This window comes from Acomys minous (assembly GCF_964271855.1).
Source record: "Acomys minous genome assembly, chromosome: 2".
NCBI lineage: Eukaryota > Metazoa > Chordata > Mammalia > Rodentia > Muridae > Acomys > Acomys minous.
In genome coordinates this window covers 85,250,139-85,278,083 of record NC_140484.1, presented here as the reverse complement: position 1 = coordinate 85,278,083, position 27,945 = coordinate 85,250,139, and the positions used below count along the sequence as shown (strand labels likewise).

General features: G+C 54.5%; 2 protein-coding genes across 7 annotated transcripts; one reads left to right on the top strand and one right to left on the bottom strand.

The window, feature by feature from the left end:
• Positions 1-2,850: 2,850 nt before the first annotated feature.
• On the bottom strand, positions 2,851-17,729 carry NOSIP (nitric oxide synthase interacting protein). The gene is made up of 9 exons (XM_084759316.1): positions 17,588-17,729; positions 7,407-7,477; positions 6,950-7,055; positions 6,435-6,516; positions 3,948-4,107; positions 3,753-3,865; positions 3,491-3,678; positions 3,281-3,389; positions 2,851-2,954 (listed from the first exon to the last, which is right to left on the bottom strand). The coding sequence occupies exons 2-9, from the start codon at positions 7,474-7,476 to the stop codon at positions 2,883-2,885; spliced, it is 900 nt and encodes a 299-aa protein (XP_084615442.1). The 5' UTR covers position 7,477; positions 17,588-17,729; the 3' UTR covers positions 2,851-2,882.
• Positions 17,703-27,945, top strand: PRRG2 (proline rich and Gla domain 2). 6 transcript variants are annotated; one of them, XM_084759458.1, is made up of 7 exons: positions 17,703-17,811; positions 19,074-19,231; positions 19,596-19,771; positions 21,645-21,684; positions 24,437-24,584; positions 26,874-26,999; positions 27,320-27,945. In XM_084759458.1, the coding sequence occupies exons 2-7, from the start codon at positions 19,147-19,149 to the stop codon at positions 27,336-27,338; spliced, it is 594 nt and encodes a 197-aa protein (XP_084615584.1). In that variant the 5' UTR covers positions 17,703-17,811; positions 19,074-19,146; the 3' UTR covers positions 27,339-27,945. The 6 variants fall into 6 exon arrangements, with proteins under 6 accessions (XP_084615584.1, XP_084615588.1, XP_084615587.1 ...); XM_084759462.1 differs by lacking the exon at positions 17,703-17,811 and adding an exon at positions 17,818-18,532 and having other exon boundaries at positions 19,175-19,231; positions 19,617-19,771; XM_084759461.1 differs by lacking the exon at positions 17,703-17,811 and adding an exon at positions 17,818-18,532 and having other exon boundaries at positions 19,175-19,231.

Sequence of the window (27,945 nt, the reverse complement as noted above, 5' to 3'; positions counted from 1 at the left end):
GCTGGGACTGTGCCAGAAGCATCCGCGGGCTGAGAAGTCAACATGCTCTTATGAAGGATTGCTGCTTCCCAGTGTGGTCCAGCCTGTGAAATCGCAGGGCATTTGTTCACTTATGCAAGGCATCTCTCAAGGCGGCTCATCTTGTTTACTTTTTCTTTTCCTGAGACAGGGCTTCTCTGTGTAGCCTTGGCTGTCCTGGACTCACTTTGTAGACCAGGCTGGCCTTGAACTCACAGAGATCCTCCTGCCTCTGCCTCCCAAGTGCTGGGATTAAAGGCGTGTGCCACACCACCCACCGCTGGGTTGAAAATTATTTTTCTTTAAAAAGAACTTACTAATGTGTACACATGTCTGGGCTGCATATATGTCTATGTACTACCACATGTGTCCAGAGACCTCAGAGCCCAGAAGTGGATGTGCCATTGCCCTGGGTCTGAGTCGCAGATGGTTGTGTACTGCCATGTGTGTGCTGGCAATGAAACCTGGGTCTTCTGGAAGAGTAGCCAGTGTTTTTGTTTTGTTTTATTTTTTGTTTGTTTTTTTGAGACAGGGTTTCTCTGTGTAGCCTTCGCTGTCCTAGACTTGCTTTGTAGACCAGGCTGGCCTCGAACTCACAGCGATCCGCCTTCCTCTGCCTCCTGAGTGCTAGGATTAAAGGCGTGCGCCACCACCCGGCACAGCCAGTGCTCTTAACTGCAGAGCCACATCTCCAGCTTCCACATTCCTTTCTTCTAAGCTGGGGACTTGATGTACCTGCTTGTCAGCTTTCTGCTATACTTTAGTCAAGGCTTTCCGGCCTTGTGAGGCTTTGTTTTTTGAGACAAGGTTTCTCTGTGTAGCCCTGGCTGTCCTGGAACTCACTTTGTAGATGAGGCTGGCCTCAACTCACAGAGATCCGCCTGCCTCTGCTTCACGAGTGTGTCGCCACACCCAGCTGCTTGGGGGGCTTCTTGCAGTGAGATCCCGTACAGCATGTGTGGTTCTAGTGTGTTTAGACAGATTTTACAGAAGAAAGTTGGGCACCTCCCTAGCTTTCTCTTTCCTCCTCCATCTCCCTCTCCCTCCCTTCCAGGCTGGCCTTGAATTTGAAATAATCCTTCTGCATAGCACTCTGGAATTCTGGGGTGATGGGTGTGCACCTCCAGGCCTGGCTTGGAACTCCACTGGCATTTGGCAGTGACTCCTGGCAAGGCTTGACCCTGTCCCAGGCTAAAAGACGCACACTGAGGCTCTCCCCATTGGCTTTGCATTTTCTGAGGGTGGGGTCCTCCAAATGTCCCCTCATCCTGGCTGTTTTGTATGTGTCCCTGTGTGAGGCCATAGGCCAGGGCTGGGTGTCAACTAGCGTCTACATTCCTTTGTGAGAAGAGGGCCTCACTGGACCTGCATCAGGGCAGTGGGGGTGGCCAGCCAGCCCCAGGGGTCCTCCTGCCTCTGGGGCTGCGACTTCAGGGATGTGAACTCAGGTCCCCCAGCCTGTGCACTCTGCGGTGGAGGCACCTCAGCCCAGCTCTCTATTCCTTTTTTTAAAAAAATATATTTTATTAGTTTATTCTTATTACATCTCAATTGTTATCCCATCCCTTATATCCTCCCATTCCTCCCTCCCTCCCCTCCCCTATGAGACTTGATACCCTATGAGCATATACAGGGGGAGGAGGTCCCCCTCAGTCACAGCCAGCGCTCTGTTCTTATCTTTCTTTATCTTGGCTGCCGTTTTCCTGCAAGTCTTGGAAGTCAAACCCTGTGTGCAGCCTTTCCCTGGTGGTGGCATGCTGCCCTCTAGTGGCTACAAGTGGACAAGCGACAGTGTCTCACCAAAATTATACCCAAAGCAGCAGGTTATGCAAACAGAAAAGATCCAAGTGCCCTGATGCACTCTGCTAACATGGGACACTGCGGTGATTACAGGCACACACCACCACTCCGGATGCACAGAAGATTGAAGGGACTCCTCCAGGCCGGGCATGGTGGCGCACACCTTTAATCTCAGCACTCAGGAGGCAGAGGCAGGCTGGTGTGTTCGAGGCCAGCCTAGTCTACAAAGCGAGTCCAGGACAGCCAATGCTACACAGAGAAACCCTGGCTTGAAAAACCAAAATAAATAAATAAATAAAATAAAATAAAAACAAAAAAGGAACTCCTCCATAGGGCACGCCTGTAATCCCAGCACTCGGAGGCAGAGGCAGGCGGATTGCTGTGGGTTCCAGGCCAGTCTGGTCTACAGAATGAGTCTAGGACAGCCAAGGCTACACAGAGAAACCCTGTCTCCAAACAAACAAACAAACAAACAAACAAACCACCTCCAAAAACCAAACCAAAAAAAGAAAGAAGAATAAAGGGAAATTCCAAGTTGCTTATGGAGCTGGGGTTGAGGGTGGTCTGTGTCACTTCTGAACAGGTTTAGGGGGTCTGGGGGTGCAGAAGAAGCTGACATTTTCAGGGAAGTTGGATTCTTGGGAGATGGGCTCCAGGTGTTGGGGGGGGCGGGGGCAGGACTGCATATGAAGTGGTGTGCTGGAGTGTGGCAGAGGGCCCCTGGTGGGAGTGCAAGGAGGGGGCAGGTCCATGTGTGGCGGCGCGTGTGCGTGTGTCAGCCCCGAAGGCAGCTAGCCTGGGACTATGTTACACCCTAAGCCCTGCAACTTCCCAGGAAGAGGAACGGAACCTCTCCCACATTCTGCCCGAGGCTGAAGGAGACTAGGTTGACAGGGTCATGTTGCCAGGGTTCCTGCTCGGTCAAAAGTGACTGAGTCAGCTTCCAGGAGCTGAGGGCTCTGGAGCGGAGAATCCCGCACGTCACGCCCACTCTTTCTGCAGCTCCTGCCTACAGTGAGAAAACAGACATAGTCTGTTCACACGCAGGTTTATTAGGTCATAGCTCAGGCCTGCATCACGGGCCGGGACATTTCCGCCTGTAGCTTCACACCGGAGCCTGCAAAGCCTGTGCCGCCCTGGAGAGGAAAGAACAGAACAAGTTGGAGGAGCCTCTAGATAGGTGGGGGTTGGAGTCCCAGGGCATGCGCAGGAAAATGGAGTGAAGCATTAGAAAAAAAAAAAAGGTTCCCAGCACTCGGGAGGTAGAGGCAGGCGGATCGCTGTGAGTTCGAGGCCAGCCTGGTCTACAAAGTGAGTCCAGGACAGCCGAGGCTACACAGAGAAACCCTGTCTCAACCCCCTCCCACCCAAAAAGGCAAGGTGCTCTGGGGAAACAGGAGTGTGTGTGTGGGGTGGGCTATAAGGGGCTAGGGCAGGCTAGGGCGGGGTAAGGGCAGCTCACCCGCTGCAGCACGATGATGTCGCGCTCTGTCAGCGTGTCCCCATTCACAGGGTCCACCATGTCCTTCCGGATCAGTTTCTCGACACACTCCAGGGTGACCACAGCCCCACTGCAGGAGAAGACAGAGCTGAGGTCGGCCCCGGGGGTGCGGGGGCGGGGGGGGTGGCACCGCGGACCCCTCCAGCCTCTTCTCCCCGCCCCCCTACTCACGAGGGCCGCAGCACTGCACACGGCGTGGAGTTGCTCAGGCTGTCTCGGGTCACTGCACAGACGTAGCGCTCGCTGCGTGTGATGAGCCCCACCCGGTCCACAGAGTCGTCCAGCTGCGTGAAGCGCACGGGCGTCAGGTCTGACATGCGCAGCGGCTTCCCAGACATCGGGCAGGTGACGGTGCGGGACTGCGGGCAGAGGCAACGGTCAACAGGGCTGGCCAAGCCAGCAGAGCAGGGGCGGCGCACATCTGGGAGCTCACCGGCTTTTCCAGCTTGGTGGCCTTTGCCTCTGGCGTCAGGGAAGGAATCCAAAAGCTGGGCAGCGCCTTGTCCTTGCCCTGGGAACCGGCGCTGGGCCCCGGCTGCTCACCATCTGTGGGAGGGAGAAGCTGGGGTACACGCCTCAGGAAGCTGCCCCGTGAAGACCCGACCATGGGCAGGTGGCTCCTCGTTACCTGTGTTGGGCGTAGTGGCAGCCTTGGGCATGAAGGGGTTGAGGGGCCGGCTCACAATGGCTGCCTCCTTCTCCAGGAAGCCACGGACCTGGTCGTGCGCTGCAGCTCTCTGGAGCTCTCTCTGCTCTTCCCTCCGGGCTCCTCGCTGCTTCTCATAGGCCTGGGGGGCGGGGGGTGTAGGGCCTGGCTTAGTATCCCGGGGCCAGCCTGGTACCTATCCCGCCCACCAGTAGGAGGATGGAGCCCTGAGTGGTCCTGCAAGAGCTGCTGGGGCTTTTGTGTGCTAAGGGGGCCCTGGAGTTTCTGAATCCGTGGCGTGGGGACTCGGTGCGCCTGCTGAGACTGGGGCTCACGTAGCCCAGGCTGGTCTGGAACTCACTACGCAGCCAAGGGTTGACCGGAACATCTTCCACCAACCAAATCGCTCGCCACCACAGCTGGTTATTGTGCGGTGCTGGGCGTGGGACCTGAGGCCTGGCTGCTTAGTGGTACACACTGAGCCACATCTCCAGCCACAAGGTAAAGTGTCCAACATGCACAGACTCTGAAGGTCACACGGTAAGCACTCAGTAGGCACGTTAGCTATGCAGCGAACCTGTCTGTGTATCTGTGGTAGGGTTGGGGGTTGGGGGTGGCTTGGAAGTCCACAAGCAGTACAGTGTGACCAGAACAGGTAACGTATGCTCCTTGCTCAGTCCTGCTGGGCACCCAGCAGGTGTCAAGTGGTCATCGGCAGAGGCTCGCAGGGTCACCTGACTGATGAGGTGGTGACAGTCCTGCGGCCGTGAAGGCGTCCAACAGGGGCACCATGTAAGGGGGAGTCTGGGTAGCCACTGGGCTGTGGGGAGGACACAGTCTGGGGAGCAAGCACTGAGCATGCCTGAGGCCAGAGGTGGAAAGCAGGCTTCGGCCACACACAGTATCCGCCGAGTGCCTGGCGCCAAGCAGAGCAGAGCAAACTGCCGCAGGGGCTGCAGTCCAGGGTGGACACGGCAGGGAGTCTGAGGGCGCACACCCGAGTCACAGGTTCTTAGAGCGGGGTTAGCAGGTGCGCCCAGAGGCCCTGGCCTACAGGAGGTCAGCACAGGTGCTGCCTGGGCCGAGAGCTGAGTGGAAGGAACTATCTGCAGAGAAGTGGGAGGCGGATGGGGTTCCAGGCAGGGACCAGCATCAGTGAAGGAGCTGTGATCAGACCCCGCCCCGCTGTGTCCCTTCGCTGTGATCGGACCCCGCCCGCTGTGTCCCTTCGCTGTGATCGGACCCCGCCCCGCTGTGTCCCTTCGCTGTGATCGGACCCCGCCCCGCTGTGTCCCTTCCCTGTGATCAGACCCCGCCCCGCCGTGTCCCTTCGCTGTGATCAGACCCCGCCCCGCCGTGTCCCTTCGCTGTGATCAGACCCCGCCCCGCCGTGTCCCTTCACTGTGATCAGACCCCGCCCCGCCGTGTCCCTTCACTGTGATCGGACCCCGCCCCGCCGTGTCCCTTCCCTGTGATCGGACCCCGCCCCGCCGTGTCCCTTCCCTGTGATCGGACCCCGCCCCGCCGTGTCCCTTCACTGTGATCGGACCCCGCCCCGCCGTGTCCCTTCACTGTGATCGGACCCCGCCCCGCCGTGTCCCTTCACTGTGATCGGACCCCGCCCCGCCGTGTCCCTTCGCTGTGATCGGACCCCGCCCCGCCGTGTCCCTTCGCTGTGATCGGACCCCGCCCCGCCGTGTCCCTTCACTGTGATCGGACCCCGCCCCGCCGTGTCCCTTCACTGTGATCGGACCCCGCCCCGCTGTGTCCCTTCACTGTGATCGGACCCCGCCCCGCTGTGTCCCTTCACTGTGATCGGACCCCGCCCCGCTGTGTCCCTTCGCTGTGATCGGACCCCGCCCCGCTGTGTCCCTTCACTGTGATCGGACCCCGCCCCGCGTGTCCCTTCGCTGTGATCGGACCCCGCCCCGCTGTGTCCCTTCGCTGTGATCAGACCCCGCCCCGCGTGTCCCTTCACTGTGATCAGACCCCGCCCCGCGTGTCCCTTCACTGTGATCGGACCCCGCCCCGCCGTGTCCCTTCGCTGTGATCAGACCCCGCCCCGCTGTGTCCCTTCACTGTGATCGGACCCCGCCCCGCCGTGTCCCTTCGCTGTGATCAGACCCCGCCCCGCCGTGTCCCTTCACTGTGATCGGACCCCGCCCCGCGTGTCCCTTCACTGTGATCGGACCCCGCCCCGCTGTGTCCCTTCGCTGTGATCGGACCCCGCCCCGCCGTGTCCCTTCGCTGTGATCGGACCCCGCCCCGCGTGTCCCTTCACTGTGATCGGACCCCGCCCCGCGTGTCCCTTCACTGTGATCGGACCCCGCCCCGCTGTGTCCCTTCGCTGTGATCGGACCCCGCCCCGCTGTGTCCCTTCGCTGTGATCGGACCCCGCCCCGCTGTGTCCCTTCGCTGTGATCAGACCCCGCCCCGCTGTGTCCCTTCACGTCTCCTCAGCCCCATCACCTTCATCTGCCGGGCGATCTCCTTCTTCTGATGTAGGATGTACTCCAGGATCGCCTCCCTTTCATACAGGTAGCCATCTGGGCTGCAGAGAGAGGATGAGGAAAGCATGGGTCACACAGTGGCGTCCACTCTCACCTTGGGTACCACTGAGCATCCTTAGGTGGCATCCTCCATAGCACTCCCTTCAGCCAGCTCTTTTTGTTTTCTTTTGAGGCACGGTGTCCTGCAACTCAGGTTAGCTTCAAACTACCATGTAGTGAGGCTTGCCTTGAACTGCTGATCCCCGTGTCTGCATTGCCTGAGTGCAGGGACAACAGGTGTGTCTAGGAGAAGGCACTGTACCCACCGAGCCGGCCGCAGCCAGCAGCAATGCGCTCTGCCCACCTGTGGTGGAGAGCCTGCCCTGTCTCTGGTGAGAGCTCTGAGGCTCTGGAAGGTTGAGCGACTGCTAAACCCACACATACCAGCTGGCCCTCGGCCCCCCCCCCTCCCCCCGCAGCCCCGCCCCGGCTCACGTGACCACAGGATCATGGCAGGGCTGCAGAGAGAGACAGCAGCAGTCGAAGTCCTTCACAGCATCCCGGCTTAGCCGAATGTTCTGGGTCCCATAGCCCGAGGCCGCTGGCGACAGAAAGAAGGTTGTGGTGAAGGGAGGGACAGGGACGTGCCCTTTACCAAATGCCCAAGGGCAGTATGGAGGTTGAGTGGGGCCTAAGGAAGGCACAGGTCAGCCTTTACTCCCCTCTCCCTGGGGTGGGGGCCACCATGGCTCTCAGCTTTCCTTTCTGCAAAGCTGGTACCCAGAAATGGTTGGGAGGAGGGGGAGCTGACACGGGATGATGGGCTGTGATGCCTATGGTCGCCACCATTAGTACAGGTGGGACAGGGAGGCCACTCAAAGGCAGAACTCCATACAACAGAGGGGTCAGAGGATGACACAGAGGCGAGGGTGAGGCCCTCCAGGTGGGGTACCTGTGTCCTTCTTCTTCTCATGGTAGGTGTAGACGGCGCCTGCAGTGCAGTTCTTGCCGTGCCGCGTCATCCTGTGGCAGAGAGGGGAAGTGGCAGGCTGGGGTGACCCAGGACCTTCACAGAGAACAAGAACACCCCCCACCCACCCCGGCTTGTGGTCAGGGCCTGTCTGACTCACCTAAAGGTCAGGGCTAAACCACAGGAGTACATGGTCTGAAGCGGGGCCGAGGGCAGGCCAGGCAGCGCCAGGACCACTTCCTTTCGTTTTTGAGACAGAGTCTCATTATGTAGCCTGGGTTGGCCTCGAACTCTGCCTGCCTCTGTTTCCAGAGCGCTGGATTTAAAGGCGTGCACCACCACTACTACCCGGCACCTTTATGTTTTAAAAACGGAATCTCACTCTGTAGCCCAGGCTACTTTGCATTCCGTGCAAACCTCCTGCCTCAGCCTCTCATATGCTGCGAGGACAGGCTTATGCAGTTCATCCTGAGGATCTGACCCGGGGCTTCTCGCTAGGCAAGCGGTCTGCCACCTGAGCTGCATTCCCAGCCCTCCAGATGTGCTTTTCACCTCTCACCCTTAAGTTACTAAGCCCAGGTGTACACACCTCTCACCCTTAAGTTAGTAAGCCCAGGTGTACACACCTCTCACCCTTAAGTTAGGAAGCCCAGGTGTACACACCTCTCACCCTTAAGTTAGGAAGCCCAGGTGTACACACCTCTCACCCTTAAGTTAGGAAGCCCAGGTGTACACACCTCTCACCCTTAAGTTAGGAAGCCCAGGTGTACACACCTCTCACCCTTAAGTTAGGAAGCCCAGGTGTACACACCTCTCACCCTTAAGTTAGGAAGCCCAGGTGTACACACCTCTCACCCTTAAGTTAGGAAGCCCAGGTGTACACACCTCTCACCCTTAAGTTAGGAAGCCCAGGTGTACACACCTCTCACCCTTAAGTTAGGAAGCCCAGGTGTACACTGGTGACGCTGGCGTTTGGGAGGTGGAGGAGGGCAAATGCTGACAGTCATTCTCACCTACAGTGTGACTGGGGGCCAGCCTGGGCTACATGAGACCCTGCTCAGCAAACAAAACAAGTTAACACTTTTGCAACCCAACTGAAACCTTGACTTTAAAAGAATAAATTATGGCCAGGGCAGTGGTGACTCACACCTTCACTCCCAGCACTTGGGAGGCACAGACGTGAGAATCTCTGAGTTCAAGGCCAGCCTAGAGTGTGCTCCAGGACAGTCAGTGCTAAACAGTGAGACTTTGTCTCAAAAAAAATTTAAAAAAGTTCTAGGTCCATCCTCTATCTGCCCAGCAGGCATGTCCTCACTTGTACTGTGGCTGCAGTCTGACCGTGGCATGACGGTCCCCTTTAAACGCTGTGGACGGACAGTGCGGTCTGCAAGGAGCGCCAGGTCAAGAGCTACACCCACTGGTTCTCCACACCAGCTCTCAAGAAGCCCAGGCTGGCCACCTAAGCTATGAAGTGGAGGGTGGCCTTGAACTTCCTATCCTCCTGCCTCTACCTCTGGTGTCCTAGACAGGACAGGCAGATGCCACCAACCCCAGGACTGGAGAGGTGGCTCAGTGGTTAAGAGCAGTGGCTACTCTTCCAGAGTCCCAGCACCCTCATGGTGGCTCCCAACCACCTGTACATCAATTCCAGAGGATCTGACCCCTCTCCTGACTTCCTGGACACATGGACACATGGACATTCAGGCAAAACACATATTAATAAAAATAAAGTTAAAATTTTTTTTAAAGATAAAACTTTTTTTTTTTTTTTTTTGGCTTTTTTGAGACAGGGTTTTTCTGTGTAGCCTTGGCTGTCCTGGACCCACTTTGTAGACCAGGCTGGCCTCGAACTCACAGCGATCCACCTGCCTCTGCCTCCCGAGTGCTGGGATTATAGTTGTGCGCCACCACACCCGGCTAAGATAAAACTTTTTAAAGACTGATTTCTATGTGTCTGGGTGTTTTATCTGCGTATGTCTGTGTACCACTTGAGTGCCTGGTGCCCGCAGAGGCCAGAGGAGGGAGGGGTCAGATCTCCTGAAGCTGGAGTTTTAGATGGTTTCTCCTCACACCTTCCCCACAGGGTTTCCTGTAACTGTCACCAAGCATGGCTCAGCTGAGAAATGCTGTCCCTAGGAGACAGCCCACAGCCCCTCATGAGCTCGCAGTGAGTTCAAGGCCAGCTGGGACCACCGCTTTGCCTGCAAGTGCGTCTGTGCACCCACCTGCATGTGCGGTGCCCAGGGAGGCCAGAAGAGGAGGGTCAGATGGCCTGGAACTGGAGCCATGTGGATGCTGGAATTGAACCTGGGTCCTCTGGAGCAGAACCATACCTGCTGCTTTTGCACAAGACCTGGAGTCAGTTTCCAGCACTGACATGGTGGCTCAGACATGTAATTCTAATTTCCAGGAAATCCAATGCCCTCCCTGACCCCAGAGGCATCAGACACACATACATGCCTGCAAAATACTCACACACATAAAACAAATCTTTTTACATAGAGAATTTTTGGCCAGCCATGGCTACACTGTAAAACAGTCTCAAAAATCAAACAATGAAAGACAGATGACCCAGGGAGTGACGGGGCTCACCTGAGCTGTGAAGCAGAGAACAGTCCTGAAAGCCGCCCTCTGACCTCCACTAGGATTGGAGGCCTGCATCATTGTGCCTGGCCCTAGTTTGGAGATTCTGAGCACCTGTGGTCCCTGACGTCACACCAATATGATATGTAAAAACTCTCCTGGAGGCAGTGAAGTGGGCCGTGGAGAGAATGGGTGCGCCCTGGCTCCACGGACAGGTGTCAGTCACATGCAGCCTGGGTGAGCAGGTCTGGATGATTTTACAGACACTCAATGGCTAAGAGACACCTGCACGCGCGTACATGCCAGAGACGAGGACCCTGACTTTGAGAAAGACCAAGTTCTGCGCACAGCAGCGGTTCTCAAACTTCCTCCTGCCGCGCCCCCACGTGCTGATGACCCCCAGGCACAAAAGTATTTTCATTGCTACCTCATAAGTGTAATTTTGCTACTGCTATGAGTCATAATGTGAGTGTCTGATACGCAGGATGTGTTTGTTATATGCAACCCCCAGCGGGCCCTGGCTCCCTCGGCCTCTCTTGTAAAGATGAGGTCCTGTGTCATGGGCATGAAAGTCAACTTGCATCTTCGAAACAAGCACGACAGTACAGGAGTGCACAGAAATTCTAGCAGATCTGGGGTGGCTGGAGAAACGGCTCAGAGGCTGCTCTTTCAGACCCAACCAGGGTTCAATTCCCAGCAGCCACATGGCAGCTCTCCACTGTCTGTAACTCTGGTTCCAGGGGATGTGGTACCCTCATACAGACACACACACAGGAAAAACACCAATGAACATACAATAAATAAACCTCTTTTGAAAAAAATCAAGATCTGGCTGGGTGGTGGTGGCTTAGGCCTTTAATCCCAGCACTTGGGAGGCAGAGGCAAGCGGATCTCTGAGAGTTCGAGGCCAGCCTGGACTACAGAGTGAGTCCAGGACAGCCAGGGATACACAGAGAAATCCTGTCTTGAAAAACCAAAATAAATAAATAAAAATAAATTAAAAATCAAGATCCGGGCTGGAGAGATGGCTCAGAGGTTAAGAGCACTGGCTGTTCTTCCAAAGGTCCTGAGTTCAATTCCCAGCAACCACATGGTGGCTCACAACCACTTATAATGAGATCTGGTGTCCTCTTCTGGCGTGCAGGCAGACTATTGAATAAATAATAAATAAATTTTTTTTTTTCAAAAATCAAGATGCAGGCAAATCTCTTTGAGTTCCAGACCAGCCTGGTCTACAAAGAAAGTCCAAAATTCAAGGCCAGCCTCAGCTACAGAGTGAATTCAAGGTACAGCTGGACAGTGTCACTGTGACCCTGGCTCTAATAGACTGCCGAGGACGGGTGAGGTGAGGCCTAAAATCCCAGCACTCAGGAAGGAGAGGCAGGAAGGTGCCCGGGACCAATGCCCTTGGTCTCATTCTCAGGGAGGGTGACACACGGAGGTAGCACTCCAGTGCTCAGAGGGGGTCCCCCACCATATTTTTCTGGATGTAGGCAGCACCCAGTAGTCCAGACCCCTTTATCTCCACCTTGTGGCTGGCTTGAAGTGCTTGCCCTACTCAGAGCTTGAGGGATGGGCACCCCAGTTCTGACCCTGCGTCCCTTCCTGCTGGCCTCACCTTTTGTTTTTCCGGTATATTTACACACACCGAACACAGAGATCCTTTTTCTACTTAATTTTGTTTTGTTTTTCAAGACAGGGTTTCTTTCTGTAGCCATGGCTGTCCTGGAACTCTGTAGACCAGGCTGGCCTCAAACTTACTGAGATCCACTCTCGTGTCCTGGGATCAAAGGCATGTGCCACCACACCAGCTTTAATTTTTTTTAAGTGTGTGTCCGTGTGTGTGTCCGTGTGTCCGTGTGTCCGTGTGTGTGTGTGTGTGTGTGTGTGTGTGTGTGTGTGTGTATGAACGTGTGAATGCAGATGTCCCAATTAGGCCAGAAGAGGGTGGTCATCAGAGAGCCCCCCAGTTACAGCCTACTTGGATGCTGGGAACCGATTCAGGGTCACCCGGATTACAGGATGCCATCTCTCTAGCCCCCAATGCAGATTTCAGTTTGATGCCACCCTAGCTGGGATCCGACACACCTCCGTCTCTCTAAAAGGGTGTCTTTTGTCCCTTGCAGCCAGTGTGCCCCAAGGGCGGCTGAGGCCAGAGTATGACAGGCAGAGGCCATGAGATGGCTCAGTGTGGGAAAGTGCTCTATGAACAAGCCTGGCGACTTGACAACCAGAATCCTTTTCCAGGATTTCACAGTGGAAGGAGAGAAAAGGCTCCCAAACGCTGCCCTCTGGCTGCCATGGCTGCAAGCACACACCCTCACGTGCATACATGGAAATCATAAATTATATTAAAAATTAAATAAAGCGCCACGAGGCCAGCCGGGGCTAAGGGGTGAGTTCAAGGACAGCTCAGGCAGCGTGGTGACAGGTTCTGAATGCAGCTCCTTGTGTAGTGCAGTGAGCGTGCGCACCCACGTTTCAGCCACTGTGAAGAGACGGCTGTCCTCCACACCAGCCACCTGGACCCCTTGGGGTCGGCCTGCCAGGCCTCTTCTCATCTGCCCAACCCCAGGCCTCCCGCACCTGGCTCTCACTCACACCCACGTGCCACCCGCTTCCCGGTCCCCTTGGCTTCTGCCCCTTGTTGACCTTATTGGCAAATCCCTGCTTTATTCTTGGTGGCCAACTGCCTTGCCCAGAGCAGAATCTGGCCCTGGGCGGCTGGTGTCTCTTGGCCACGGTACAGGATTCCACTAGGCTAGGGAAACACTCCCTCCTTAAAGTGAGAGGAACAGCTATAGAGAGGGCATGTTTTTCTAAAGATTTTGTAAAAAATTTTTGTAGATGTCTGTGTGTATGTTTTGTCACACATGTGTGGGTGCCCAGAGGCCAGAAGAAGGGGTCAGGTGCCCTGGAATTGAAGTCTCACATTAGGCCCTATTACTGCTGAGCAATCTCTCCAGACCCAAAGAGAGTTTTTCTAAACAACTTATTTATTTTTATTTTATCTTATTGACGTTTTACCTGTATGTATGTGTGTGTGAAGGTGTCAGATCTTGGAGTTACAGAAAGCTGTAAGCTGCCATGTGGGTGCTGGGAATTGAACCTGGGTCCTTTGGAAGAGCAATCAATGCTCTTAACCGCTGAGCCACCTCTCCAGCACATCTTTTCTTTTCTCTTTTTCTTTTTGGTTTTTCCAGACAGGGTTTCTCTGTGTAACCTTGGCCATCCTGGACTCGCTTTGTAAACCAGGCTGGCCTCAAACTCTTAGAGATCTGCCTGCTTTTGCCTCCAGAGTGCAGGGATTACAAGCATGTGCCACACTTGGCTTCTCACTCATTTTCTTTTTCATTCTTTCTTTTTTAAAAAATTTAGAAGCCCCATTTCCCAGCCGGGCAGTGGTGGTGCACGCCTTTAATCCCAGCACTTGGGAGGCAGAGGCAGGTAGATCGCTGTGAGTTCAAGGCCAGCCTGGTCTACAAAGAGTCCAGGACAGTCACAGCTACACAGAGAGACCCTATCTCGGGGTGGGGGGTGTGTGTGTGTCCCATTTCCCAAAGCAGCCAGACCTTTCTTTTTTCTGTATTTATATATTATGTATACAGTGTTCTGGATGTACACCTGCATGCCAGAAGAGGGCACCAGATCACATTATAGATAGTTGTGAGCCACCATGTGGTTGCTGGGAATTGAACTCAGGACCTCAGAAAGAACAGTCAGTGCTCTTAACCTCTGAGCCATGTCCAGCCCCCTCAGTCGTTCCTTATGGGGACTCTAAGCCCAAGGTTGGTTATCAGTAGTATGGTGCTGATGATGACCCCATCCCTGCTTTGCGGATTGCTGCTCTCTGAGGCAGGGTCTCCTTTAATCAGGTTGGCCTCCAATTTACTATGTAGCCAGGATGACCTTGAACTCCCTCCTTCTGTCTCCGCCTAAGGAGTGCTCAAAGTAGAAGCCTTTACATCATCGTGGTCAGTTTATTGGTCCCTGGAGATGGGATGCAGGGCTTCATCCAGGCTAGGTGCGCTGTACCAACTGAGCCACATTCCTGCCCTTACCCCTCCTTTTATGAAAACACCAATCTCCTGCACCTAGGACCGCATCCTTATGACCCTTCAAAGGTGCAACTCTGAAGGATGCCAAACTGAGGGGACACGATCTTTACATGGGACTTTGGTGGGGGTCACAGACATTCAAAGGCCATTTGAGGCACCATGTCAGTCTATCACCAGAAGTGCACAAGCTGCCAGTCAGCCTTCCTGAACAACTAGGGTGTGGTTCCTCAGGCCCTGGAGAGCCGAGGGCGTGAAGTCAGGCGGAGGAGGACGTCCACTGAGTTCCCGGCCAGTCTTGGCTGGCCAGGATAGAGAGATTCAGGAGTTCAAGGCCAGCCTAGACCACACAGCAAGACCCTGCTGCAGAAAACAAAAACCCGAGCTGGGCGTGGTGGGGCACGCCTTTAATCCCAGCACTGGGGAGGCTGAGGCAGGTGGACCTCTGTGACTTCCATGCCAGCCTGGTCTACAGATTAAGTCCAGGACAGCTAGGGCTTTTACACAGAGAAAGCCCTGTCTCAAAAAACCAAAACCAAAATAATGATGACAGTATTATTAACTAGTTAGTTAGTATGCCCCTGGCTCAGAGCTCAGAGCCTGTGCACGGGACGGGGGAGATGGCTCAGTTAAGAAGTGCTTGTCGTACAAGGATGAAGACCTGAGTTCAGATCCTGGTACTCAGGTCAAAACCGGACCAGCCAGACAGGGCTGTACACAGCTCCAACCCCAGCACTCAGGAGGCAGACGGAGATGGATCTCTGTGAGTTTGAGGCTATCCTGGCCTACAGAGCAAGTTCTAGGACAGCGGTCTACACAGAGAAACCCTGTCTTAAAACAAAACAGCAACAACAAAAACTAACCAACCAACCAACCAACCAACCAAAGACTGGGGCTGGAGAGATGGGTCAGAGATTAAGAAGGCTTGCTGGCGCCCGGGCAGTGGTGGTGCACACCTTTAATCCCACACAGAGAAACCCTGTCTCGAAAAATGAAACAAAAAGGCACTTGCTCCCCTCACAAAGGAGCAGAGTTGTGTTCCCAGCACCCCATGGCTGGTGGCTCACAACCAGGTGTTAATTCCAGGTCCAGGGAGAGGACAGGGCTTTCCTCTAGCCACCCACATACACTCAGACACACACACACACACACACACACACACACACACATGAAACGCTGAAGAGGAAGTCCCTCCAGTGGATTTTGCTCCCGAGGAATGTGAGAACACATCCATCAAACCCTGAATTCGCATGTTTACAGCAGCAGCAGCACCTGCGACAGCTGAGGAGCACAAAGGGCTCCATCCTTAAAGGGCCATCAAGTGATGGGGGGACACAGCGTGGTGCATCTCACGCGACAGTACTGTTCATCCGCAAACAGACTGTCAGGACAGAACACGGAGCGATCCTGAAGCAACACGCTGAGCGAGAGAAGCCAGTCATGTGACTCACACCCTGCGTGACTGCACCGAGGAGAAATGTGCACATTAGGCAAATTCATAGGCGCTTAGAGATTGCCTTAGGACTGGGATGGAAGAGACGGGACGTGGCAGAGAATGTGGGACAGGATTCTTCTGGGGGTTATTAAACATGTCCTCAAATTGTTTTGAGACAGGATCTCATGTAGCCCAGGTTGGCCTCTGAGAGTGACCCTGCACTTCAGGCTCTGTGGTCTCTAACCACTGAGTGGTTCCTCGGTAGCAGGTGGCTGCCTTAGTGCCCTTGGAGGCCAGAAGAGGGCATTGGATGCCCTGAGATTGGAGGGGTTACAGGTGTGGGCTACCACGCCCCGAGAACACGCTCTAAAATTGTCAGTGGTGATGTCAGTACAACTCTGTGAATGTCCTACAAATTGCTGAACTGTTTGCTGTTGAGTGGGTAAAGTATAGATTACGTGAAATTATATCCCAGGGAAGCTCACTGGAAATGAGAACACGAGCCAGGAGTGGGGAATGCATGCTTGTAATTTCAGTACTGCGCTGCCCCTGTCTCAAAACAAAACAAACCAACCAACCCAGAGGCTGGAGAGACGGTGCCGAGGCTAAGAATGCTGGCTGCGCTTCCAGAAGACCTGGGTTAACGCCTAACACCCACCTGGCAGCTCACAGCAGGCTGTAACTCCAGCTCCAGGCGCCCTGAGTGCCTTCCGGCTTCTGTGGGCACGGCATGCACATGGAGTGCACAGTGTAACACAGGCAAAAAAATCCATTCACACAAAATAAAAGCAAACTCTTTCCTTTTTTTTTTTCGGGGACAGTGCCCTAGCTGGTCTGGAACTCCATATGTAGACCAGGCTAGCCTCAAACTCAGGAAGATCCATCTACCTCTACTTCCTCAGTGCTGGGATTAAAGATGTCCCCACATCCAGTTTAAATAAATATTAATCTCCCTACAGAGACATATAATGAAATTTGACTCCAGCCAGGACTACATGCAACCCTGTCTCAAAAAAGAGGTGGTGAAGCCGGGTCGGGTGGTGAAAGCCTGTAATCCCAGCACTCAGGAGGCCAAGAGAGGCGGATCATTGTGAGTTCAAGGCCAGCCTGGTCAACAAAGTGAGTCCTGGGTAGTCAGGGCTACATTGAGAAAAAAAGAAAAAGCCAAACAAACAAAACCAAAACAAAAAAAGAAAAGCAGGAGGGTAGGAGGAATGGGAGGATACAAGTGATGGGATAACAATTGAGTTGTAATCTGAATAAATTAATTAAAAAAATATACCCCCCCCAAAAAAAAAGAAAAAAGAAAAAAAAATAACCAAATATATATACACAGCAGAGTATAAACTTTTTAATCTCAAGATTTGGGCATAAGTATTGGTGTCGATGAGTGGTGGCCCACGCCTTTAATCCCAGCATTTGGGAGGCAGAGGCAGGCAAATCCCTGTGAGTTCAAGGCCAGCCTGGTCTACAAAGCAAGTCCAGGGCAGTCAAGGCTACACAGAGAGACCCTGTCCCTTAAAACAAAACAAATAAAATAAAATAAAATAGTGTTGGCGGCACCCTCCTCCTCACCATTGTCTGGAAAACTGAAACAGATTAAGGAATCCTGCCTCGAGCCGGGCGATGAAGGCGCACGCCTTCAATCCCAGCATTTGGGAGGCAGAGGCAGGAGGATCGCTGTGAGTTCAAGGCCAGCCTGGTCTACAGAGGGAATTCCTGGGCAGCCAGGGCTGTTACAGAGAGAAACCCTGTCTCTAAAAACAAAACAAAACAAAACAAAAAGGCATCCTGCCTCAATTCCCACTAACCCAGGGACTCCAACGTTCTTCTCGGCACTGGGCCAGGTAGCTTTTCCACTGAGGAACTAGTTTCTGAGAGCTGCCAGGATGAGGGGGGGGGGGGTGAGTGGTTACAAGGAATGCTGGGAGATGTAGTTCAGCTTCTAAGCCAGGGCGTCCAAGAGCGCTCTGTTAATGATTGGCCGGGAATCAGAGTGCGAAACCTTCTCCTACGCCCCTCCGAACTCCAAATATCCCCCACAGAAAAAGGGATCTTAGCGACGCGACCCCTCGCCGCCCGCAACTCACCTCACAAACGGTTCTCCGACTTGTCGTGGCTTCAACTGTGTCCCGAACCGGAAGAAAGTACTGTTGTGGGTTTTTTTTTCCACTCCCACTCCTCCCACTTCCGCCCTCAGTAGAAACCGGAAATAACACTGCCCCTAGTTTCGGAGGCGATTTTTCTGGCTTAGGAGGTGCTTTCTTCTTTTCGTCCACCCCCCGGAAACGTGAGAGACAACTCGAAGGTTCCGGTGAGCGAAAGTGACTTAAATATCCGAGACAGCTTAGCCTGTACTAGGCATTCCCCGGAGAGCGGGGCGGTTAGTTGTTACGAATCTCTTCAAGTCTGACTTTAAGGACTAACTCCTTCGCCCAGAGATTCTGATACCCACTTTCCCAAATACATAACTACTTTTTCCGTTGCATCTTAAGAGACGATCAAGTTATAAGAGCGATAGTCAAAGATCATGAGGCCAAGCTGTTCAAGTTACCCTCAGGAAACAGGTTGACTGTGGTAACGCCCAGTTATTCTAGGAACCAAAGCATTCTGTTCCCACCAGTTTGTAGACCTCTAGAGACCCAAGATTTCTTTTCGGGGCTCTGCCAAGCAAGTTGTCTGTAAAGAGAGACCCGGGCTGGGAGAGGACGGAGGAACAGGCTCTAATAAAGCCCCCTAGGTCCCTGCATAGCGTAGGAAAGCCTTGCTCGTTGCATGTGGAGCTGCATCGCTGAAGACTTTGGTCCTAAGGCCCCTTTAAGTACTTACTTAAGTCCCTTACCTGAGTCCCTCCCAAAGCAGGTAATTAATAGCCCCGCCCCCTGCTAGTTGCCGATCCCAGCCTAGTTACTGGAGAGGAGCACTACTCCTCCCTCTCCCCCTCCCCCGCCCCTACCCCTTTGTACAGCTGGCTGCTGCTCACCTAGAGGGTCTTCACTAAAGAAGTCAGAGGCAGGGCTCCCAGGTCTGGGCAGGTAAGGAAACTTGGGGGCGGGGTTCTGGTGTCCTGACTCCCCACGACTGGGATCTAGAAACTTGGGACCCTAAGCCCTTGGTCCTGGATCTCAGGGACCTGTCCCCTCAAGCCTTCCAGACCTACAAATAGACACCTGGTCTGTCCTGTAATCTTTGATCTCTGAGGGTGGATGGGGCAACAGCGGACAGAGGGAGGTTGACTTGGACCGGAATCTGCCCGGGTTGGAAGGGACCAGGACTGAAGAGGAACCGGTTTAAACGCCTACTGTGTCAGGTCTGTGGTGGGTGCTGAGGTATAGCCTCGGCAACTGTGTGCCCCTCATTGGGCTAGCACTGTCACCTCTGAAATTCTCCTCGGACATTCAAATACCTGGTACAATAGGCACGCGACTTTACCACCCGGCAGCAGAGGTTCCTCGGCTGTAAAGTGGCAGGCGGGCTAGCATTGCTTTGAGGGATCAGATGCGTTGATAAAGCCCCACAGTGTCTGGCGTGGGACCCAGGCTGAGTGCTTGCTCTTATCTTTGTTCATGACTACAGAGTCAGGGCAGGGAGTCCTTGCCTCGTACGTACCTCTCGTCAGGCATTTGTCATCTGGGAGTTCACATAAACTATGAGGGGCCACCCTCCTTTGTTCTTAGTCTATATGGGATTGGCCACCTGTCTGGACACCTTGCATCATAGAGAGCAAAACCAAGGTGAGTGCTTGGGGAAGAGCCTTGCGGCGGTTTAATTTCTGCCTTCCCCTACCCAGGATACTTGCTGGCTTCCCAGAGCCCGACCCTTCTCCCTCAGATCCAGGAAGTCCAGGCCCCAGCCGTCCCCCAGACCCGAAAGTCCATTCTTCAGCCTTTTCCCTCACGCCCCCAAGCCCGAGCCCTAGCCTTCCTCCTTCAGAAAGAGAAGTCCAGGCTCCAGTCTTCCTCCTGCATACCCAATGGTGCAGACCCTGGCCCTATTGCTCAGACCCAGCCCCTGGCACTCACCGCTAGAACCCCCGTAGCTCTTTACCTTCTTTGTCCCCAGTCCTAAGGACTCTGTGCTCTTGACCCTGATCCGTAGACATCTTCTTGGATCCCCCAGAGGCCCAGAGTTTCCTAGTCAACCACAAGCGTTTTCCTCGAGCTAACCACTGGGACCTGGAGCTGCTGACCCCCGGGAACCTGGAACGGGAGTGTCAGGAGGAGAGATGCTCTTGGGAGGAGGCCCGGGAATGCTTTGAGGACAACACAAACACGGTGAGGGCCTCAGAGGACCCTGGCATCAAGAGCTTCTCTGGCTTGTCCAGGTGTTACGGATCAGGGGAGTCCAGCCTTCACCTCCCTCTCCACCTCTTCGGGGTCTCAGAAGTCAGGGTGGACTGGTTGTTGAGGCGGGCCATGTCAGGGTGGGCTGGTTGTTGTGGGGGGCCATGTCAGGGTGGACTGGTTGTTGTGGGGGGCCATGTCAGGGTGGACTGGTTGTTGTGGGGGGCCATGTCAGGGTGGACTGGTTGTTGTGGGGGGCCATGTCAGGGTGGACTGGTTGTTGTGGGGGGCCATGTCAGGGTGGACTGGTTGTTGTGGGGGGCCATGTCAGGGTGGACTGGTTGTTGTGGGGGGCCATGTCAGGGTGGACTGGTTGTTGTGGGGGCCATGTCAGGGTGGATTGGTTGTTGTGGGGGCCATGTCAGGGTGGATTGGTTGTTGTGGGGGGCCATGTCAGGGTGGACTGGTTGTTGTGGGGGGCCATGTCAGGGTGGGCTGTTTGTTGTGGGGGGCCATGTCAGGGTGGATTGGTTGTTGTGGGGGGCCATGTCAGGGTAGAGTGGTTGTTGTGGGGGGCCATGTCAGGGTAGAGTGGTTGTTGAGGCGGGCCATGTCAGGGTGGACTGGTTGTTGTGGGGGGCCATGTCAGGGTGGACTGGTTGTTGTGGGGGGCCATGTCAGGGTGGACTGGTTGTTGTGGGGGGCCATGTCAGGGTGGACTGGTTGTTGTGGGGGGCCATGTCAGGGTGGACTGGTTGTTGTGGGGGGCCATGTCAGGGTGGACTGGTTGTTGTGGGGGGCCATGTCAGGGTGGACTGGTTGTTGTGGGGGGCCATGTCAGGGTGGACTGGTTGTTGTGGGGGCCATGTCAGGGTGGATTGGTTGTTGTGGGGGCCATGTCAGGGTGGACTGGTTGTTGTGGGGGCCATGTCAGGGTGGACTGGTTGTTGTGGGGGCCATGTCAGGGTGGACTGGTTGTTGTGGGGGGCCATGTCAGGGTGGATTGGTTGTTGTGGGGGGCCATGTCAGGGTGGACTGGTTGTTGTGGGGGGCATGTCAGGGTGGGCTGTTTGTTGTGGGGGGCCATGTCAGGGTGGATTGGTTGTTGTGGGGGGCCATGTCAGGGTAGAGTGGTTGTTGTGGGGGGCCATGTCAGGGTGGATTGGTTGTTGTGGGGGGCCATGTCAGGGTGGACTGGTTGTTGTGGGGGGCCATGTCAGGGTGGATTGGTTGTTGTGGGGGCCATGTCAGGGTGGACTGGTTGTTGTGGGGGGCCATGTCAGGGTGGGCTGTTTGTTGTGGGGGGCCATGTCAGGGTGGATTGGTTGTTGTGGGGGGCCATGTCAGGGTGGGCTGGTTGTTGTGGGGGGCCATGTCAGGGTGGGCTGGTTGTTGTGGGGGGCCATGTCAGGGTGGATTGGTTGTTGTGGGGGGCCATGTCAGGGTGGGCTGGTTGTTGTGGGGGGCCATGTCAGGGTGGGCTGGTTGTTGTGGGGGGCCATGTCAGGTGGGCTGGTTGTTGTGGGGGCCATGTCAGGGTGGACTGGTTGTTGTGGGGGGCCATCAGGGTGGACTGGTTGTTGTGGGGGCCATGTCAGAGTGGACTGGTTGTTGTGGGGGCCATGTCAGGGTGGACTGGTTGTTGTGGGGGCCATCAGGGTGGACTGGTTGTTGTGGGGGACCATGTCAGGGTGGACTGTTTGTTGTGGGGGGCCATGTCAGGGTGGATTGGTTGTTGTGGGGGGCCATGTCAGGGTGGACTGTTTGTTGTGGGGGCCATGTCAGGGTGGATTGGTTGTTGTGGGGGGCAGTGACTCTGCGTGTTTAGTTGCTGTTTTTCCCTTCTCTTTTCCTCCAATCCTAGGAACGCTTCTGGGAAAACTATAAGTACAATGGCAAGGGAGGTGAGTTTGCCCAGCCCTCCTGCCCCGACGTGGACACGTTCAATCCAAAGTCCCCTCAATATATACAAGTCCTCCTACCCTCCAATCCCATGCTGTTCAGAGGAGACTGACAAGGTGTTTCCTCCCTTTTCACTATGGCCCTTGTCTGAGAAACCCAGCACAGTGCATTCATCCACATTCATAGGAGGGCCCAAGTCCTCAGGGTGGGGACATGTTGGGTGGGTGGCTGGGACAAGGGGTTACTGTCATGGGGCCCATCAGAAGGACAAACACACCTGGGCCTTGCTCTAGAGACCAGAGCCGCCCCAGCCCCTTAAAAGCATCATGGTTGTTGCTGATGGGACTGTTCCCTAGCAACAGAGCGAAGGCAGGAAGCCTGGCCATTCTCACCTGTCCAGTTTGCCTACCCCAGCCCCTCCTCTGAGTTCTGAAGCCCTCATCCTGGCTTGAGCCTTGTTGCTAAGGGGGGCTGCTCCTTAGCAACAGGGCCCTAGCCAGGCCAGACTGAGGAAGCCAGAAGCACTACCTGGCTGGCTTCCCCTCCCCCACAGCCCCATGCCAGCCACAGCCTGCCTGGTTGCTAAGGAGGCCTTCTCCTTAGCAACCGTACCTAGCTGGAGGACCAGGGCCTCCTGCCCAGCTGGAGGACCCCCCTCTGGGTACCAGCTGCCCCACCCCCTCATGGCCTGGTTGCTAGGGGTGGATGCACCTTAGCAACAGGCCCTCGGTCTCTACCGGAGTCCTCACAATGGAACTGGTTGCTAGGGAGCTAGCTCCTTTACTACAATCTTAGCAAGACCCAGTGGCTCCTTGGATCACCTGAAATCTGCCAGACTTCGGGAGACCTGTCTTCCCACTGCACGCTAAAAGCCGGGTGGGGGTGGGGATGGGAGGTAGCCTGATCTGATAGCCCTGGCCTTGGCCTTGCAACCCCAGCTACTCCAGAGGCTGAAGGGGAAAGATTGTGAGTTCGAGGCCAGTCTCTGCTACATACCAAGCTCGAGGCCAGCTTGAGAGTCGTTGTCTAGCTGCAGCCCAATGAGAGGAGCTCCACCCCTCCCCCCACCACTCCACCCCGGCTGAAAAACACCAAAGCAGGCCAGTGAGACAGCTCAGCAGGTGACGGACGGTGCTTGTCACCAAGCTGGATGGTCTGCATTCAGTGTCTGGACACCACATGGTACCATGAGAGAACGGATTCTGCAAATTGTCCTCTGACCTCTAAACACATGTGGCACACAGGTGCCCCCACACACAGAGGCACACATAATAAATGATGAAATTTAAAAAATAACAAAGTAGATGACTCCTAAGAGAAACACTTAAGGTTGAACTGTGAACTGTGGTTACTACATACAGGAATATACTCAGGTACCCTTTTTTTTTTTTAAACAGCAGTAAGGCCGGGCATGGTGGCACATGCCTATAATTCCAGCACTCGGGAGGCAGAAGCAGGCAGATCTCTGTGAATTCAAGGCCAGCCTGGTCTACAAAGTGAATCCAAGACAGCCAGGACTGTTACCACACAGAAACTCTGTCTCCAAAAAACCAAACCAAACAACCAAACAAAATAAATCAGCAGCAAGGACTAGACGGCTCAGGGGTTAAGAGCACTTTCCACTCTCGCCGAGGGTCGGGGTTCAGTTCCCTGTGCCCACATAGTGGTCAGTCATAAACTCCAGCTCCGGGACACTTAGTACCTTCCTTCTGACCTCTTATGGCACCAGGAAGGGATATGGTGCATATACCCATGAAATAAAATAAATCTCTCTCTCTCTCTTTTTTTTTTTTTTAGGTTTTTTGAGACACGGTTTCTCTGTGTAACAGACTTGGCTTAGACTTGATTTGTAGACCAGGCTGGCCTCGAACTCAGAGATCCACCTGCCTCTGCCTCCCGAGTATGCTGGCACTAAAGGTGTGAGCCACCACACCCTGTAGTAAATCAATCTCTCTCTCTCTCTCTCTCTCTCTCTCTCTCTCTCTCTCTCTCTCTCTCTCTCTCTTTCAAGACTGGGTTTCTCTGTGGAGCCTAGGCTGTCCTGGGCTTTTTAGACCAGGCTGGCCTCAAACTCACAGCAACCCACCTGCCTCTAGTAAATCTCTTTTTTAAAGCTAGAAGTTCCCTGGTGGTGGCACAGGCCTTTCATCCAATCTGAAACTCTCCAGTTCCAGGGCCGCCAGCTCCCTGTACTAGCCTTTGTTGGTTATCAGGCACGCACATGGTACAAGATGCACACGCAAGCAAATCACCCCCACACATAAAATAGAAATAAAAAAATATTAAAAATTCCACCTGGACATGGTGGTGCACACCTTTAATCCCAGCACTTGGGAGTCAGAAGTAGGTGGAACTGTGTGAGTTTGAGGCCAGCCTGGTCTATGGAGAGAGTTCCAGGACAATACAGCGTCCCCTCTTCCTTCCCTTCCTACGCTGCTGCCGGACGCCGGCCCAACCACTGGGCTGCATCTCAAACTCTTCATTTCTTGTTTTGTGACAGGGTCTCACTAACTTACCCAGGCTGACCTTGAATTTCACTATCAGACAGACTTCCACCACGGGATCCCCCAGCCTCTGCCTCCTAAGACGCTGAGCGGACAGGTCTGGGGTCATCAGCCCCTCAGTGAATTTTCGGGAGCAGGAAGGGACCCTCAGCTCTGCCTTGCTTTCTTAGCCAGTGCTCTGCGGGAAAGGTATTCAGCTGTTGGAGGAGGTGGTGGTACTGAGTCGGCGGCGGGGCCCTTTACCCCGCAGGGCGTGGGCGCGTGGACGTGGCAGGCTTGGCAGTGGGACTGACCTGCGGCATCCTGCTCATCGTGCTCGCTGGCTTGGGAGCCTTTTGGTACCTGCAATACCGAAGACGGCGGCCTCACCTCGGAGTCCAGGAGTCCTGTCTGCAAGAGTAAGGGGTCTTCCGGAAGGAGGGGGATGGGGGGGGGAGGGGAAGAAAGGGGTAAGGAGGAAGCTTGATCTGAGGAGGAGGGCTAAAGGGCAAGAGACCAGTGATGAAGAGTCTGGACCGTCGGACCTATGGCAAGCCACTGTGGCCATTCCTGTCATCTGGTCAGTATATACAGCGGTTTTTAATTTTTTTTTTTCCCTTTGAGACAGGGTTTCTCTGTGTAGCCTTGGCTGTCCTGGACTCACTTTGTAGACCAGGATGGCCTTGAACACACAGAGAACTCACAGAGGTGCTCTGCAGGCCGTGAGTGACAGCTGTCCGTAGCATAGTCTGCTCCATGGGTACAGGTCAGTGTTGTTTATATGAGCTGTGAGTTGGGCTTTTTGTTTGTTTGTTTTTCCGAGAAGGAGTTTCTCTGTGTAGCCTTGGCTGTCCTGGATTCACTGTGTAGACCAGGCTGGCTTTGGACTCACAGCGATCCACCCGCCTCTGCCTCCCGAGTGCTGCGATTACTGGCGCCTCCACGTATGGCCCTAGGTATGTCTTTGGCGGCAGCAGTGTCCTAGGCTGCCTGATGGTTGTAGGCGGATTTCACGGTGGCTCATTCCTGTCATCCCGGCACCTGGGGGACAGAGGCAGGAGGATCTAAAATGGGAATTCACCAGTTTTTATTTTATGTGCCTGCATGTATATATGAGGGTGTCAGATCTTGGAGTCACAGACAATTGTGAGCTGCCAAGTGGGTGCTGGGAATTGAACCTGGGTTCTTTGGAAGAGTAGTCAGTATTCTTAACCGCTGAGCCATTTCTTCAGATCCTACAGAGTGAGTCCAGGACAGCCAAGGCTACATAGAGAAACCCTGTCTTGAAAAACAAAACAAAACAAAACAAAGTAAAATTAATAAATAAATAAAGATAAAATGTAAGTTCAAGGCTAGCCTTGGTAACTTAAATGTGAACAGAGAGGTGAGGGCGTAGATCAGCAGTGGAAGACCTGTGACTAAGGATGGCCTGGGTCGGGGGACGGCTTTGTGGGTAAAGCAGTTTGCTCCCAAACTTGACAACCTGAGTTCTGTTCGGCGGTTCCACATGATGGAAGTAGAAAACACATTCCCCTGTTTTGGTTTCTGTTCATCATTGTGTGTGGGCAGGTGTGCGAACACACAGAATACATAACTGTAATTTAAATATAAAGATACAATATAAAGAACCGATTTAGTTGAGGTGGCACACACCTTTAATCCCAACCAGCACTTGGCAAGCGGATCTTTGTGAGTTCGAGGTCTACAAAGCTAGTTCGGGACAGCCAAGGCTACACAGAGAAGCACTGTCTTGGAAACAAAACAAAACCCCAAAAAACAAAAAACCAAAAAGAACAGAGTTGGAAGCTGGGCGTGGCGGCTTGCGCATGCAGTCCCATGCTCGCGCATGCAGTGGGGTGGAAGGGTAGCTGGATGCTTTGAAAGCAGCCTGAGAGACCTTGCCTGGAGTTCTGAGACGCAGTGTTGCTGTGTTATGTTCCTCTGTGTGGACCTACTGGGCTTTGTCCTGTTTGTTCTTGCTTTCTGTCTACCTGAGGTTCCTGTTAATCTGGTGCACTGGGGTGTTTCTGTGGATGACGGTGTAAACTCAGGTTCATTTTCACATCTGCCTGTCCATCAGGGTGTCCTTTGAGGCACCTTTTCTCCTTTCCATCTCTGTGACTTCATCCTCAGTCGGCCTCCTGGTCTGTAACCTTTTGGTATGTGCGTTTTTTTCTTTTCTTTTCTTTTCTTTTCTTTTCTTTTTGGTTTTTTGAGACAAGGTTTCTCTGTGTAGCCTTGGCTGTCCTGGACTCGCTTTGTAGACCAGGCTGGCCTCGAACTCACAGTGATCTGCCTGCCTCTGCCTCCCGAGTGCTGGGATTAAAGGCGTGCGCCACCACCTGTGTTTTTGTTTTTCTGTTTTTTTGAGACTCTATGTTATCATGGCTGTCCTGACTCGCTTTGTAGACCAGGCTGGCCTCGAACTCACAGTGATTGACTTGCCTCTGCCTCCCGAGTACTGGGATCCTAGGCGTGAGTCACCACTGCTCTGCTTATTTTGTTTCTTTTAAAGTTTTGTTTTATGTGCCTGAGGCCATCGAAGGTCACAAAAGGGCGACGGGTCCTCTAGCACTGGAGTTACCGATGGCTGTGAGCCGCCACGTGGGTGCTGGGAATGGAACCTGTGTCCTCAGCAAGAGCAAGTGTGTTGCCAACTCCAACGTAGGTTTTATACAAACCATACTTTTTTCTTTTTCTGTCCCCAGGACCGGACTCATCCTCCTGAGTCCCATGACGCCCCAGTCTCCACCCTTACCCCCAGGCCTCCCCACCTATGAACAGGCGTTAGCAGCCTCTGGGGTGCACGACGCCCCTCCGCCCCCTTACTCCAGGTACAGGGCCCGGCTTCCCCCCGGGTGGCGCGGGGAAAGGCAACGTGTGGGAGGGGCGGGTCCCCTAAGGGCCGGGCCTGGCGCTTCGGGAAACCTACGTGGGGCGGGGCTTGCAGGGCGGGGCGGGCCCTACGCAATTGTCTGTAGGGGCGTGGACCAGCCTTGCAGGGGTGCTGCTTTTCTGGAAGGTGGGGCTTGTGCCTACAGGGTTGAGGATTGGCTGAGGCTCCAAGGGCGGGTCGGTGTGGTCTTGGTGGGTGGGGGGCCTGTTTGACTCTGCACTGTACAACCCCCCCATCCCCCCACCCCACCCGCGGCAGCCTCAGAAGGCCTCACTGAAGACGTGCTCCGGAGCGCGGGCTCCCCGAACTGTGCCCCTGATTCGTAGCGGATTCCGGAAGTCGCCGGCTTCTCCGACCCCTGGGGCTTCGGTGTGTCCGTGGGCGAGTCAGGGTCGTCGGACCCTAGGTCTACCGTCACACACGTGTTTCCGCCGGGCACGGGTACACGCATGCCCCTGCCCCTCGCGCGCCCCGCCACCGCTCCTGAGCAGCGTCCTTGACTCCGAGTGGGCAGGCCTCTTGGGAAACTCGGACCAGACGTGACTCGACTGTCTTCCCTCCGGTGCCGTGGGGCGCGTACACACAGGGAACCAGGCCCTTGCATCCGCCTGACTTAGTGGTTTTCCCTACTCGGGCACATGGGCAGTTCGTAATCCAGTATAAAGGTGGGGGACGCATTTGCAATGCCCTCTAAGAAGGGTGTCACGCTTATGTCGCATATGGGGAAATGGAGTTGAGCTGAGCTGCCCTCTACCTAAAACAAAACAAAACAAAAACCTTGCAAAAGGAAGGAGGGAGGAAAAAAAGACCCTCCCCCAAATCAAAAATTAAACAATGCGAGAAAAATAAAAATGCAAACGAACTGAGACCCGTTCCTGGGCACA